Here is a 14679-nt window from a genome sequence, read left to right as displayed (position 1 = left end):
TAATTTACAGAAGACTATGTTATGTTCTGTTGGTAGACAGGAGAAAATGTATGAGCACTGCAGTCCTACATGAGTCACCCATCAAGCTGGCATCTCCCTGCTTTTTACCAGGCCTGCAGCAGTACTCGTCCAGCACGGGTGTACTATCTTGTCATGACAATCGGAGTCTGTACGGAAACAACTGGCAACAGTGTCCACAGCACAGTGAAGTCACTTGTCAACGAAACAGGAATTCCTTTTATTCTTACAAACTGCAGGAAGAGGACTGGTATGTCCTCGCTCAGGAGAATTACATCTGACCAGACTTGATTTAAACCACATGTGACTTGAAACATCTCTCTCTTACACACACATTCACACAGAGGTCATATTTTGAGTTTGTACCTCCAGAGGAGATAAGCACTGATGAGTAAACAATCGACACTGTGATTGTGAAACGCGGCTGCCATGCAGAGCCTTTAACTTACAGCTTAACCCAGCCCCGCCCCCCCCCCCCCGTAGTTACTCAACTATTGGACGCACTTTAAAACACAGCCCAAGATCAAAAAAGCACCGACAGATAACAGCTCTTTTTTTGACCCTTGCCCATCATTTCAAGTTGAGCAATGAGGGATAAATAAATAAAACACACTTTTACTGACAAGGACACTTATGTTGATTCCCAAACTTAAAACTTCACAAACCGAAAATTAAACACCACTTACAATTAATTTTCTAATATTTCAGCCATTCTGAGCACATTTTTCTTCTTTTCAAATATACAAAACATGATGATCTCACTGGTTCTCAAACTGTGGTACAAGTACCACTGGTGGTACGCAAGCTCCCTTGAGTGGTACACGGAGGAATCTCTGAAATGTAAATATTTTAATTAAATTAATGTATTTAAAGGTCCAGTGTGTAAAAATTAGGTGGATTTATTGGCAGGAATGGAATACAATATTTATTAGTATGTTTCCATTCGTGTATAATCACCTGAAAATCAGAACTGCTGTGTTTTCATTGTCTCACAATAAGCCCCTCTACATCTATAGTGAGAGAACCCTGATCTAGATATAGATATTTGCTTTTAATGTAGATTTTGCAGCCATGATTTTGGGCGGTGAGGTGAGGGTGAGGCGTGAGAGAGCATACATTTGGTTGCAATCTGCAACTTCACCGCTAGGTGCCACTAAATCCTACACACTGGATTTTAACAAAATACTACGAATTTTTTTTTGGAAAATGCATAAATGAAGAGACCACAGGAATGTAATTCAAAATATGTTTTGCATTTCCTGTAATACTTTCATCACGCTCAGGCAGGTAGAGCGCATGCATCAATCACGAGCTAAAATGTGACATGGACACAGTAACATCTGGTTCTTTAACTGGTTCCAGGGATTCAACAATAGTCAACTTTTGTGTGAGATTTCTGTAGCTGAACTGGGTCGACTATTTTAACCTCTGTCATAACGATGGCATTTGGAGAGTTGAATATTTTCTGTGGTTGTACGCAGCGTAAAAAAGTTGGGAAACACAAAATCTGCTCTAAGGCATGTCTCCATCACAAAAGACTTTATAGATATAAAGAAGTAAAACCCTGCAGATCATGAAAATCTGGAGACAAATCCAGACCAGTTAATTTCCTATGCAAAACTCAATGCAAATTGCTTTCATTTAAATCAACCAGAGAAGAGTTACCTTAAACATCACAGCTCAGTCCTCTCGAGTACCAGACAGAGTGGAAGGTCTTGCTGACTTAATGACAGTGATTTACAGAAGGAAGTGAGTGCCCTACTGACACAGCACTCCACTCACATGACTGTAGCTTTGTAAAGTAAAGAAAGGGAAAAATCACACAGATCCCCCCTCCTTGCTCATTAGAATAGAGCAGGCTGTTGTTACCAGTCCATCTGTCTCACATGAACTGGTTTGATTAACGCACTGTGAGCTCAAGCCGTCGACAGAGGAACTGAGGATTGTTGCGGACACGAGTGTGTTACTGCAATCCTCTATCAGATGTCAAGTACTTCTCTCAGCTGCAGGAGCCCACTTCCTTCTGGAGCTGTTATTTTCTAGTATTAATTTGTGAGTATAATTTCAGCCCAATAAAAAGAGAGCTACTATTATATCATTTAGCGTGAGCTTGATATTGCTGTGTATGTTTGTTGCATCAATTATTTCTGAAAGGACAGCTGTACGTCTATTGTCCTTTACAATTCGCCAGCTGCTATCATACTGGTTTATAAGATGGACGTCTACAGCACTGTGGAAATAAGAGAAGAAATTTGTGGTGTTACACATAAATCTGATTACTATTCCCTCTTCCCTACAGCATCAGGATTATAAACCTAATACCTACTTATGAAAGCTCTCTAGCAATCTCCATTTACGACCAGTGGAATGAGAGTTATGATCAGACCACGACACATGCATTTCTACTACAGATCCTCTACTCTGAGTTCAGATTGCAGCCACTGAACTTGCACAATAATGCATTTTTTTTTTTTTTTTTACTATCACCTGCTGTAGATCAGAAATAACAGCTCAACTTGCATGAAAGCAGAAATGCACGCCTCTCCGGTGCAGAAACACGGTGTTGTGTTGGTGGCCCAGTTTCTAAAGTCACCTGGGGCCTTTTCTGTTGTATCCCCTCTGTTTTGCATCCCTCTCAGCTTTCCTACAGGCTTGTCACGGAAATAATAACACCACTGTGTGCGGACTTTCTTTAGACAGAAAGCCAAATGCGGCACTGAAGCATCTGGTTACCGTTTTGAAAATTACAACACGGCTTTCACTGTAAGTTACACACAATAGCAGAGCATCTATACGTCATTTCCATTCAGTGCACATATGCCGGTGACATTTAGAAGTCCTTGGAGTCCTGGGAGTTTAGCATGCCTTTAGAGGAGGCTATTTAAATTAATATTTAACACAGCGACTGAATGAAACAGTTCCAATGGAAAACATAGGATGTCATCCTACACCCAAGAAGGGCTCGCCTCATCAATTATTTCAAAGGCCTTGACGTAACATATCCAATAACTGTGGAAAAGTTGCTTTTTTTTTGCAAGTTTGCCTTTACTCTGCAGTAAATGGGTAAGGGGTGAAAAAAGAAAAAAAAAAGGCCTTTCACAGAAATACTGCACATTTTAACTTGTGTTACAGTGTGGTGATATTTAACCACACTCTGCCTGTCAGAGGTGAGTGGCTTTACATTGATCTACCAATCAAAAAAAGGGGAGGTGGGTTTAATTCTCCACTACCAACATACCGGCCCACATGATGATAATTACACCGTCACTACTGAGCGGAAGCCGGCAGAGGGCGGCCGCAGTGCCCCCCCTTGAATATCTGGAGGAAATTTAGATACAGTACTCCAAAAAAAAAAAAAAAACCTCAAGTGAGATAAAATGTTTATAAATAAATATTTATACATTAAAAAAACGGAGGTTTATCTGTCACATTACACTGAATAACCGTTACACCTGTGCCCAACGGCTCGACGGTTAAGATGTACAAAATATGACACGGCATATTAATAACCGGCATATTGACCGCCCCTCAAAATAACCGTTATTCATCCGTTATACACAACCGGCACCGTATCTTGTTAAATTATTATAACAGTCCGCTGCCGTTAACGTTAAATTAAACCATATGTTGAAAAAAAAACAAGACAACGAAGCGACAACCCCGCAAACAATCACATCCCGGGCTAAAACACAAAGCTAGCTCCTAACGGTCGTGATCTATGTAACGGTTACTACGTTGCGTTCACGTACATCCCCCCCAGGTAACATATTTAACGGTTACATGCCGTTTTCTCAATCACACACCCCGCCAGCAAGACTGCCACTGCATCCCGTTATTTACATACCACATACAGTCGGTTTTTTTCCCCCCACCGTTATCTCTCCTGGTGTGTGGTACCGGTGGTTAAAAACAAATAAATAAAATCAAAGCCTGGTTATAACACTGTGTGTCTTAGGTTGACAGACCGACAAGAGCTAACCTACCTACCGGTGTTACTAGCATTTGAGTCCAGTGGAGGGAGGTAGAGGAGGTGGGAGTGAAAGCGAGGCAAGGCAGGCAGGGAAGGAGGGAGGGACGGAGGGTGGAGGGGGCAGCAGCCTAGCTGGCGATGGAGGAGTAGGAGTAGAATAAAAAAAAAACAGAAAAGGGATTTTAAAGAGTCCTCTAGTGGTATGTAGTAGAAGTACAGACATATTTTATTTGCAGTATAGGTGTAGATAGAGGTGGGGGATGGTAGGCGGCGTCATCGTGACGATTCAACCAACCCAATGACCTTGAACAGTGAAGTAGAAACACAGTAGAAATATTGGGGATGAATGCTAAGCAGCCCCAAAAAGGTGCAAAAGGTGCAAATGTTCTTATCTGGTGTGCACAAGAAAAAAACAAACTAAAAAACTAAAATAAAGATACTGAAATTGACACTTTTCATCCATACAAGAAGGCACAACGGAGCACACAGTGTGTCTTTTCACTGGGATGGTGTTCAGGTTAATTAGGTGTCAATTACATTAAGTGAAGAAGGCCAATCGCAGTGTTGTTGAATTACAATAATGAATGCTTGCTGGAGCATTTTGGTTAATGTTTAACCAATTTTATGACGTCTTTCTGCAACCTGGCTTTGTTCAAGACTGAAATAAATAAGTTCAACATTTTTAAAAGAATGGAGGGAAAAAAAAGTTCAAATTGAGGGCTTACACATCTTCTACTCTAAAGAATAGAAGATAAAAAACAACATAAACATAAAGGCAAGTCTGTAAAAATCAGTTTTAAGAAGTGATTTGAAAGAGAAACAGAAACAGATACAGATACAGAAACAGCAAGCCTTATCTCCTCAGGCAGGTCATTCCCAAGCTGAGAGGCCCTGATGGAAAAGCAATCACCTCTAGTTTTAAGCCTTGACCTCAGAACAACCAGACGTGACCTGTCCAAGGATCTAAGGCTGGCTCGTACGGATATTGCTGGCAATAAAATTGATAGCCAGGCCCCAGCAAGCTTTAAAAGTGATCAGTGAAATCTTAAAATCAATCCTAAAATGTACCAGAAGCCAGCAGAGGGAAGCTAAAACCAGTGAAATGTGATATAGCCTGTTAAAACTGGTTAGAGCTGTCAAGAAGAAATTTAAAGTGTAGTGGCCTGCAATTTTATAGTTATATAGCTCTCATTAACATAACCAACCATCAGTGAGTGAGGCTTGGCTAAGCTGTCCGGTCAAAACATTTTTAAAACATCCATAAAACGCTCCTTCATCTCATATGACATTCAAGGGAGAAAATTAAAAAAAGTCTTAAACAACCAGTGACTCATTTCACAAAGTCAGAAAACATAGCTGACACATTTCTTCATCACAGTTTTACTAGAGATGAAAATATTGCAAATTCATACATACATTCTTTAAAAACAAACTCCTCCTGATACGTCACTTCAGACTGTGCTGCAGCTGAGCTGGTTTCTAGGTGACCAAAGGCACACAAGGAAGAAATTTAATCAACCATAAAAGTGGCATCCTCTGGCGGTTTAAGCAAGTCCAACACCTCCCAGTGTTTGCTCCGTGTCTTTACTCTGTCCTGATCAGGTATGAGGGAAATTCATGGCATAAAAATACTCGTGAGATACTGAGCCAAATCTCTGAGACACTGTCTGAACATACAAAATTGCAGAAGTCCAGATTATGAGTCACAATTATGACTGTGTCTGAGGTAGTAAGGGCTTCCGTAGTCTTGTCTTGCACACTGAGATAGCTCTTACCAAGCCATCATCTTCATGCAGTTCATCTATTCATCTTCTGCAAGGTGCCACCAGCTATCATGATTGTGAAAAGGAGATGTTTTGTAGTCCACGACAGTTGTTTAGACAGCAGGATGAGATGATGGGGGCACATTGTAAACAAACAGGTTACTCATGGTGTGTAAGCCAGCCATCTGCACTCAGCGTGGGTTTATCTACTGCTGTGTTTCACTGAAGGACGAGCTCTCTCCTTCCAGGCCTACTCTCCTCAGTGACTCCAAGTACTTTTTTCTTCCTATGCTGACAACGTCCTCAATCTCATCTGCCAGGTCCCTCCTTTTACTCTCTATCATAGCGTCCACCAGCCTCGACACTGCCCCAGGTCCTGCATCCCTCTGTACCCGGGCCCAGTGGAAGAGCATCTCCAGTACCAAGCCTCTCAGATCATCTCTGGTTAGGAGACAAGATGCATGAGACATTTTACTTTGATTACAGTGACCTACCTAAGGATTAAAAGCTATGCACATTGTTTTAAAATATCAGAGTTTCTTACAATATTTCATGTTACATTCTGGAATAATCAGATAATCAAATCTCACACAGCCTCTGATATCTGAGATCAGTTCTCTGTCTTTTTCCATAACCCAGCATTATGGGTTATGGAAAAAGCCTAACCTCAAATTCAACAGTCCAGTCCTTCTATTGTCACCTGAGAAACATTTCAAAGATCAGATCATTTCTGTCTGCAGGAAATCTGGAGATTGTTACTCATACATTCATAACCAGCTAACTAGATTTGTGTAATTTGTTTCTCTTTAGCATCAGTAAAAATCCCTCTCTTGCTTCCTGCTTATCCAAAACTTCGCTGCCAGGATTCTGACTCACATCACACCTATTCTGGCTCACTCACACTTGCTAACGGTTATCTGCAAAGTGGATTTTAATATTGTACTGATTACTTTTAAAGCCCTGAGAGGCATCACCCAAGTTATTTAGTCAAACTTCTAGTGCCCTACATCCCCTCTCGCTCCCTGAGATCCTCAGATGCGTCATTCCTGGTTGTCCCACGGTCCAAATATATCCATAAAGGTGTCAGAGCCTTTGCAGTCAGCGCTCCAAAACTGTGTACTGACCTGCCTGAGGAGATCAGGGCTGCAAACTTTGTGCCAACTTTTAAAAACACACTTTTATAAAAGGCCTTCAGTTGAACTTTGTTTGTTTTATTGTGTTCCGTTTTATTGTAAAGAAATTTGTAACTGTGTTTTGAAAGGTGCTATATAAAAAGAGTTTATTTAGCATTACCTGTCTGTATATTAATACCTGTGAACACTTACACATATTTTTTGTATTCTATTTTAGTATATTTTCTATTTCTATATTGCTCTTTTTAACTAAAATGTTATAGTACTGTATTTTACTTTTTAGCTTTTTTATTATATTATTATATATATACTGGTGTTGTTACACTGTCTAGTGCTCTTAATGCTGAGCTGACCGGTTCTTCTTGTGTTCCCTGTGTTAACCTACACATGACAAATAAACCTGAAAGTATATGGCCGTGAGGAATACTTCAATTACACAGTAAGATACAATCATTTTCTACACATTGTACCTTAATAAACATAATATACGAATAGTACAAACACTATTCATGTGTGGCATTACATTCTCCATGCAGAAAGGAAGGTTATGTATGAATTGTAAATATTTGTGCATCAAATCTTCGTGATTGAGGCACCACCTGTTTCCAAATCCTTTATTTGGGCAGCTTCCATCAAATACACAAATCATTATAACGTGTGTATGAATTCCCAGATAAACACCTTACACAGAAAACCATCTACTGTCCTGCATGTTTTTGCATAATGCATCTCTCCTCTACCTCCAGGATGTGTCGTGAGAGGTTTTCTGAGCATGAGCATAGGGGGGATGGACAGATGAGCATCAGTCTGTGTGTAATCTCCTGCAGTGTCCCAGATGGCTTAGTGATGGCTGACAGTGCAGATTAAAAACAATCAAAATTCTCCACCATTTCTCTCCCACTGCGGTTTTCCTTCAGTCACATTACATCTCACTCCATCTTGTTCCCCTTAGAGGCTTCAGCTCGTGTGCACCCGCTGCTCACATCAGTCACTCATGCAGAGATGCTTTAAACGTGTAAATATGTATCTAGATCTCTCTGGCAGGCTTGTATATTTTATTTATTTAACAAGAATCTACATTAAACAGGGCAATTATAAAAATAGGTTTTTATAATATAATAAGTAAATGAGTTCTGCTTTCACGTGATTGTCTCTGACCTCTTAAACTCTGTTCAAGTTGATGTTGAACAGGCGAGAATTGTTACACCTGTTTGAGTCAAGACGTCACGTTTCCTAAGAAACCAAATATGAATTTGTAGTAGTATATCTAAGCAGCGCGGTGTCCGAGTCTTGGCTTTTAAATAAACCTACATAAAGTGAATAATAGCTCATAAAAGCAATTACCAAATTAGAAAATACCAACAACGACCTGTGAATTACCAATATTGCTGAGGTCAGTTGAGGAATTTTAGCGGAGCACGACGCGGTTCTTCATTCTTACCTGTGCTTGTACTTGATGCGATCTAACTCCTGGTAGCTTATGCCAAGATTTATGCCAATAATGTGCCAGTCCTGTCCTATCTGAAGAGAGATGGACAGCAAGTTTGCTTCTGTCAGGTAGCCGCTCTCGGGGTCACCCAGGTTCAGAGGAGGATACTGGGGCTCCTCCATGATGAAACTATTATCCGAATTTAGAGCCTATGACAAAAACAGAGAGAAGACATGAGCAGTGTTGGTAAAATAAGCATCAAACTTAGGCGCTAAATACTAATGTGTATGAGAGAAACACTGTAAATATGTGGTTAGATATTAGAGTATACACATACTCTAATATCTAAAGGGATGCCATCCAATATGTTAGGATAAAATCTACAAGAGGTTCATACTGTTCATGTGAAATAAGGAAAAAAAACAACAATGCCCCTTCAACTGACAGGAAGTTTTAGTGGTAAAGTTGCAAGCCATTGGTTGTCATGTCCTTTCCTCTTTTTTGCCACTTCCTCTGGCAGATTCTGAGGAACCTCTCCTCTATAAAAAGACACCTGGAACAGAGGCACAAAACATATTGTCAATGCGTCGTACAAACAATGCTGACAGACGGATATGCGGGAAAAAAGAACAACAGCATTAACTGGCACTGAGCCGGGCAGCCAAGGTACAAACATCCATGCAGTCTGATACAATAAATACTATGTATGTTAGTGTATTGGAGGGAAATACTTTACTTGTTTGGGTTTTGGCTTAATCCTATAGCACATTTTGAGGCTGTACTTTTTAGTTTGATGTGTTACACAGCTGTTGTAGTTTTTATAGTACATGGCTATACAAAACATTAAAAACACCTTACGACACAACGCAAACCAGTACCAACACCCATAAAGCCTAAAGCAGTGTTGAATGTCTGGACAATGAGAGCCCCATTCGGACTGGATTTATTTCTCTCGGGGAGGTGGAGTCATTTTAACATTAGCTGCTCTGGTCGGTACTTTTAATCCCATCTGGAGCGCATATGTGGCAATTTTTCACCCCCACCTCAGTAATACAGTACAGCCACAATTACCTACTGTTTTTCTGCAAACTCACTGGTCACCCTGAACTTAAATACTTTACAAAACAATTTTCAAAAGAGGATTTGCTGTTGGTCCTCCTTTTGTTTTGTCTGACCAGGATCTGCATCTTAAAAGTAAACTTTTCTTTGCCACTGTCGCCAAATGATGATTCATGACTTAACAGAGGTCTACACTGAATCTTTTATTCTCCACCTCCCTCTGTATAATCAATCCCATCCAGATAGGCCTCTAGTGTAGAATGTACTGTACTGTATGTGCAGTAGACAAGTGATACGTACAATCTGTTGTTTGTTCTAGTATAATGTAAGTGAGGTCATGTGTAGAAAACAGAAAACACAGCAAGACACAGTCTGTTGAACATCATGTTAGTCTTACTTGTCCCCTCACTGGCCCTTTTTGACCCTGATCTGGGCAGATGAACACTTCCTTCCGATTCTCCACGTTGGAGTAAAACACGAAACTCAGTCTTCCCCCCATACATTCTGGTGTCTCTGGAGGAAACAGGAAAATATAATCTCTATAAGATTATCGGGACAATTATTACACAATGTCATGAGACCCTGAAGGAAAATGGGAGCAGGAGAAAAAAAACGTTTATGTAAGACTTCAGACCTGTGCTGACATCTAAGCCTCTTTCAAAGCCTGCAAAGAACTGCTCTCCTTCCAGCAGGTCACACAGATCTGAAGGCTGAGGTCCGTCGTATCGCTGCAACAACAGCTGCAGTTTTCCCTCCACCTGCGGAGGAAGCGTCACAATCACTGTATGCACAGCGTTTATAATTTCATTTACACATGATGATGATGATGATGATGAGACTCAATCAGCGGAGGAGAGTTACAAACCTTGTTAGAAGGTAAACACTGTAGCATAACTTGTGAAGGGTCAGTCTTCCGCTGGAGGACGAGGAACTGGACTCTGAACTGTTTTAGCTTTTGATAAACCTTCCTGATCACCCCGCTTACACAGCGCTGAGTGGTGTACCACAGCCAGTACCTGTGATAGAGCACACAAAGCTGTAATAACCACATCTATATAAAACATACATTATGAGAGTATCTTGTAAAAAAAAAAACTTACCAGGAGAAATGTGTGATGTAGAAAATGGCATACAAATGGGTGACGTAAAGAGACACTTGCGACGTAATGTCAGTCCAGTTTTGGGCAGTGGGGTCTCCATGTAGCAGATGCAAACAGGACATATCAACTGTATGGCCTGCAGGAGTATTAGACAATGTTAAACATGCTCCCAAAAATATTTAACAGAATGACAGTGTATGGCATAATGTACCTGTTACTCCAGCTGGCAGAGGCACCTGAACTTTGATAGGCTGCAGGAAATTTATGCTGGGAGTCTGGGAGAGGCAGAGGAGAGGGCTAACGCTGGCCTGAGGATCGCCACACAGAGCCTGCACCTCTGCCACGGACACCTCAAGCACCTGCATAAAGAGAGACAAACTAACATGTCACAGATACCTCAACAACAAACCGATATAAACTGCCATGTGCCGCAGTGCTATACCTGTAAAGTAATGGTGCGGGTCTGCACAGTGGAGTCTGGAGGGAAGTGAAGCTTAATTCCAGGGTCAGAGCTGGACACCAGCAGAGCTCCAGCTGGTGTAACAGAGCAACTGTCCTTTACTGGACGGGACACTGCCATGAACCAGGAGAACTGGCGCACTGAGCAGCAGGCCAACTGCAGGTACACCAGCTGTTAGAATTTGCACTATCAAGAAAGGAAAAACTTAAATACGACTCTTTTAGCAGTGGGAGGTTTAATAGTTACCCTGGCTGGACGTCCACCGGGGTGACTGCTATGGCCCTCGCTTCCTCTCCTCAGAACTGTGGGTAAAATGCTCCATGACTGTCCGTCGAACTTCTGCACCACCACCTCCCTTCTTTTTGTCCGATGATATGGCACACACACCTCCACGGGCTGTTGAAGTACATTTATGTCACTGTTATGACCCAGGGTCATAATTTAGTATATTTTGGTCTTGATGTGTGTTTATTTTTCTGTGCCATTGTTCCTCCCTGCCTGAGGGTAGTGCTACCACCCTTAGGGTCTCTCTCTCCAGGTGCTGCCTGCCGATTGGAGAATGGACTGGTGGAGCTGCTATAATGGCCGTCGCTTGAGACATTTGCTCTCTTCTCTTGATCCTACTCCCAACTGCACCAGGCTATGTTGTGCTGTGTGTGTGAACTTGTACTTTGTATTGTCTGCTTTAGCAGACTTTAGCTTAGCAGTCCAGGTAGTTGTAGGGGTGAGTAGCTCTTTTGGTTCATCTCCTTTTCTCCTGTTTATTTCATACGGAGGCAGGTTAGGAACCTGTAATTTGTTTTCTTTGTTTTGGGTTAGGTAAATTAGAGTTCGGTCAGATTGTTTTGTTTGTTGTTTTGGGCCATGCTCACCCTGAAACTTAACACTACCACTCTTTTCACAAGATTGAATAAATGATCTTTTGTTGAACTGCAGCTCTGTGACCTTGGTCTTTCTTGGGAGTGGGGAAGAAGGGGGGCTTCCTTTCTTGTTGCGTTCGGTTCCCCTAGGCCGGACGTAACAGTCACACAATATACATTTATACACTATATATATTTTCATATATATTGTCATAGTGTTTCAGAAACCTACGGGTGACATCACTCAGGCTCTGTTCATTCATTACACTGTCATTGCTCTAAGCGCACGCTGAAATAAATCTGATGACGTCACTATGACTTCATCTGGGTTATTTTTTCAGACTTGTCATAGCTCCTCCAGAGCCGCTGACAACATTATACAACACAGATGTAGGATGAAACACAACAAACAAAATCTGTGTCCCTATAATAGTTAAGCTCAATAAACCTTTTTATTATTACCTTTAGAAATGTAACTCCATGAGGACGGAGTTCCAGTGGACGACTCAGTAAGAGGTCGTGCTCCTCCAGCCGCACCCACTTCCTTTCCGGCCTTTTCTCAACCCACTCCAGTCTTGTGGCTTTCGCCAGGCACCCCGGGGGGAACAGCAGCTCAGCCCCCCCTGGGAGAAACACATGACACCCAGCAGACGAAACAGAGAAACTAAGGAGCAAAAGGAGCACGACATCTTTAATCTTAATCTAGTCAGAAGGGTTTTAATTAAAATGCAGAGATTGAAGAAAACATTTCTGTGTACCTGTGCTGATTAAATCCGAGGTGCAGCTCTGGAATTTTTGTTTCTCGTTGAACTGGTACAAAAACAACGAGGCTACAGAGTTAATATGCTGACAGCAGATGTAAACACCGTATATAATGTCAATACAGCTCAATATAGCCCATTTTTCTCTGCTCACCAGGTGTAGGAGGAAGAGGAGGAGGAGATGGGGGTTTTCCCAAAGGATTGTCCCGCACATCTATTTTTAGCAGAGGCAATTTGTTCAGACACTGTGGGATCAGGCGTAGGTCATTGCTGAAGATGACAAGCTCCCTGAGGGACAGGAGAGAGCCTGGGCAACGAAGAAGACAAGGGTTACACCCACTTACTGCTGCATTCATGAATTTAACTTACATTAAACCATATCAGATTTAGACTTAAATACAGTAATGGTCTTTTAATGACAAACACCCTCACCCTCACACTCTTACCCATGCTCTCTGGTAGCTGCTTCAGCTTGTTGTGGGACAATTCCAGCTTGACAAGCTCCTCCAGAGACCCAATTTCATCAGGTAGTCGCTGAAGGAGATTGTGTGAAATATCCAGTGTCTGTAGTGCTTTCAGCTGACCCAGACTCGAGGGAAGAGAGACCAGCTCGTTCCCAAGGACCGAGAGGTAAGTAAGGGAGGATAGTTGACCTATATCGGGAGGTAAAGCTGGAAGGTGGTTGTGACAGAGGAGCAAAGAGGACAGCTCGGGGAGATTGAGAAGGCAGGGTGGCAGACAGGTGAGCCGGTTGAAAGAGAGATCCAGGTGCACCAGATGAGAAAGGGAGGAAACAGATGTTGGCAAAGTGGTGAGGAGGCCAGGCAGTGGGTCACCGTGTGAGTCATGAAAACAGTGTCCTTGGTTTTGATTAAAATAAAGCAGACAGGCAGGATGAAAAACTAAATGAAAAAGACAGAATGACACACAGATTATAATGTATTAATACAACATTTACTGTACTGTACTACACGGGGGAATTAATCAGAAAAGTACCCCGGATAGCCAGTGAGCGCAGCTCCGTCAGGAAGGGGAGAACATCCAGTGCACCATCCAGGCCTGGTTTATCCTCAGAGCCCAGCCTCAGGTACCAGACGCCCCTCAGCTTCTCCGGGATGGACCCCCAAAGCAGCGGCAGCGCGCCTGATCCACCCAGGTACACATCCAGGGTCAGCCTCGTATCGGTCAACACGGCTGGGAGCTCCACGGAGGGAGGCAAGGGCGGAGTCAGACACAAGGCAGAGGAAGAGGAAGAGGAGGATGAAGACATATTGGGGTGATGGTGGCTGGAGTGAGAGGAGGAGGAGAGGCTTGAGATGGAAGGAGCACATGTGTCCATGAGGCTGGAGGGAGACACATCTCTCTCTGGCTCTTCTGCTTGACCTGCAGACATCACACCACTCGTTGGTCCAGTATCTGATTTCTCCTGGTCCTGGTACACCAGCGCCCTGCACAGCCTCAGAGCCAACATGTCCAGGTCTCCATCCTTTGATGATGTTGCCATTTCTTCATCACCTGGCTCCATAATGTCTTCCTGTTGTCCGTCCATCCTTCATCAGGAGCGGCTGAAGCCAGTATAACACTTACACAGCTAGCTGGTCCAATAACAGATCCTTTCTTTCTGCATGTCTGTAACATTACTCATGCCAGCACTTAACACAGTCATTGTCATTAAAGCCAGATACAGCTAAATGACTGGCCTGAAAAGCGACGAGGAGTATTTTAGCAGACATGTTCGCTGACTGAAGTTACTGTAACTATTCGCTAGCCATAGCTTTGTTGTCGCCTCATCATATTTACGTATTAGCTAGAAATTACACATCTGTTGACATCTGCAGCTGCGTTAATAAGATTTCTACTTGTTCCTACAAACTAATGTGGTGTCACTGTCTAAATAACTCACAGTTTTAGTCTCTGGATGAACCTAGCTGTCATATCTCGCCTCTGCTCTGCTTACTTCCTTGTGTGTCCGACAGTGTTTTGAACCGAAAGCTCCACATATCAACTCTGCGTTCGTTTTTCTGCACAGCGTCCACCGACGTGAAACGGGCGGGAGACTATTCCATTCTGTATCGCCTTAAAAAGTCGGGAGCTCCGCCTCTCCGGTTGTGGCTGTTTATAAAACC

At 42.4% G+C, this 14679-nt stretch overlaps 2 protein-coding genes and 1 long non-coding RNA gene across 5 annotated transcripts in view; 1 reads left to right on the top strand and 2 right to left on the bottom strand.

The window, feature by feature from the left end:
* slc25a22a (solute carrier family 25 member 22a) overlaps positions 1-4150 on the bottom strand; it is a 13299-nt gene extending 9149 nt beyond the window's left edge. The window contains exon 1 of one of the 2 annotated variants that reach the window (XM_010743210.3): positions 3863-4150. The gene's annotated coding sequence lies outside the window, so the exon portion shown is untranslated. Of the gene's footprint in view, positions 1-1683; positions 1926-3862 lie in introns of those variants that run through there. The other variant, XM_010743212.3, reaches the window with a different exon arrangement.
* Positions 1-12811, top strand: part of LOC113744188 (uncharacterized) — a 27041-nt gene extending 14230 nt beyond the window's left edge. The window contains exon 3 of the long non-coding RNA XR_003461338.1: positions 12711-12811. This is a non-coding gene — a long non-coding RNA (uncharacterized LOC113744188). The remainder of the gene's footprint in view (positions 1-12710) is intronic.
* On the bottom strand, positions 4385-14679 carry pidd1 (p53-induced death domain protein 1). 2 transcript variants are annotated; one of them, XM_027272763.1, is made up of 15 exons: positions 13550-14679; positions 13000-13455; positions 12708-12860; positions 12551-12602; positions 12255-12456; positions 11179-11328; positions 10915-11088; positions 10684-10831; positions 10473-10608; positions 10238-10388; positions 10007-10130; positions 9770-9885; positions 8759-8866; positions 8326-8522; positions 4385-6192 (listed from the first exon to the last, which is right to left on the bottom strand). In XM_027272763.1, the coding sequence occupies exons 1-15, from the start codon at positions 14100-14102 to the stop codon at positions 5958-5960; spliced, it is 2955 nt and encodes a 984-aa protein (XP_027128564.1). In that variant the 5' UTR covers positions 14103-14679; the 3' UTR covers positions 4385-5957. The 2 variants fall into 2 exon arrangements, with proteins under 2 accessions (XP_027128564.1, XP_027128565.1); XM_027272764.1 differs by having other exon boundaries at positions 13000-13413; positions 13550-14678.

The sequence above is a fragment of the Larimichthys crocea genome, chromosome XXI (assembly GCF_000972845.2).
Source record: "Larimichthys crocea isolate SSNF chromosome XXI, L_crocea_2.0, whole genome shotgun sequence".
Taxonomy (NCBI): domain Eukaryota; kingdom Metazoa; phylum Chordata; class Actinopteri; family Sciaenidae; genus Larimichthys; species Larimichthys crocea.
The sequence above is the reverse complement of the archived record's forward strand: the minus strand, read 5'-3'. Positions and strand labels throughout refer to the sequence as shown.

Excerpts from the sequence above, each read along its gene's own strand:
- pidd1 (XM_027272763.1), bottom strand. The coding sequence starts at position 14,102 with ATGGACGGACAACAGGAAGACATTATGGAGCCAGGTGATGAAGAAATG. Across the intron at positions 11,089-11,178 it reads CCGGTGGACGTCCAGCCAGG|TTGGCCTGCTGCTCAGTGCG; the intron begins GTAACTATTAAA and ends GTGTACCTGCAG. Across the intron at positions 10,832-10,914 it reads CCCGCACCATTACTTTACAG|GTGCTTGAGGTGTCCGTGGC; the intron begins GTATAGCACTGC and ends CTCTTTATGCAG.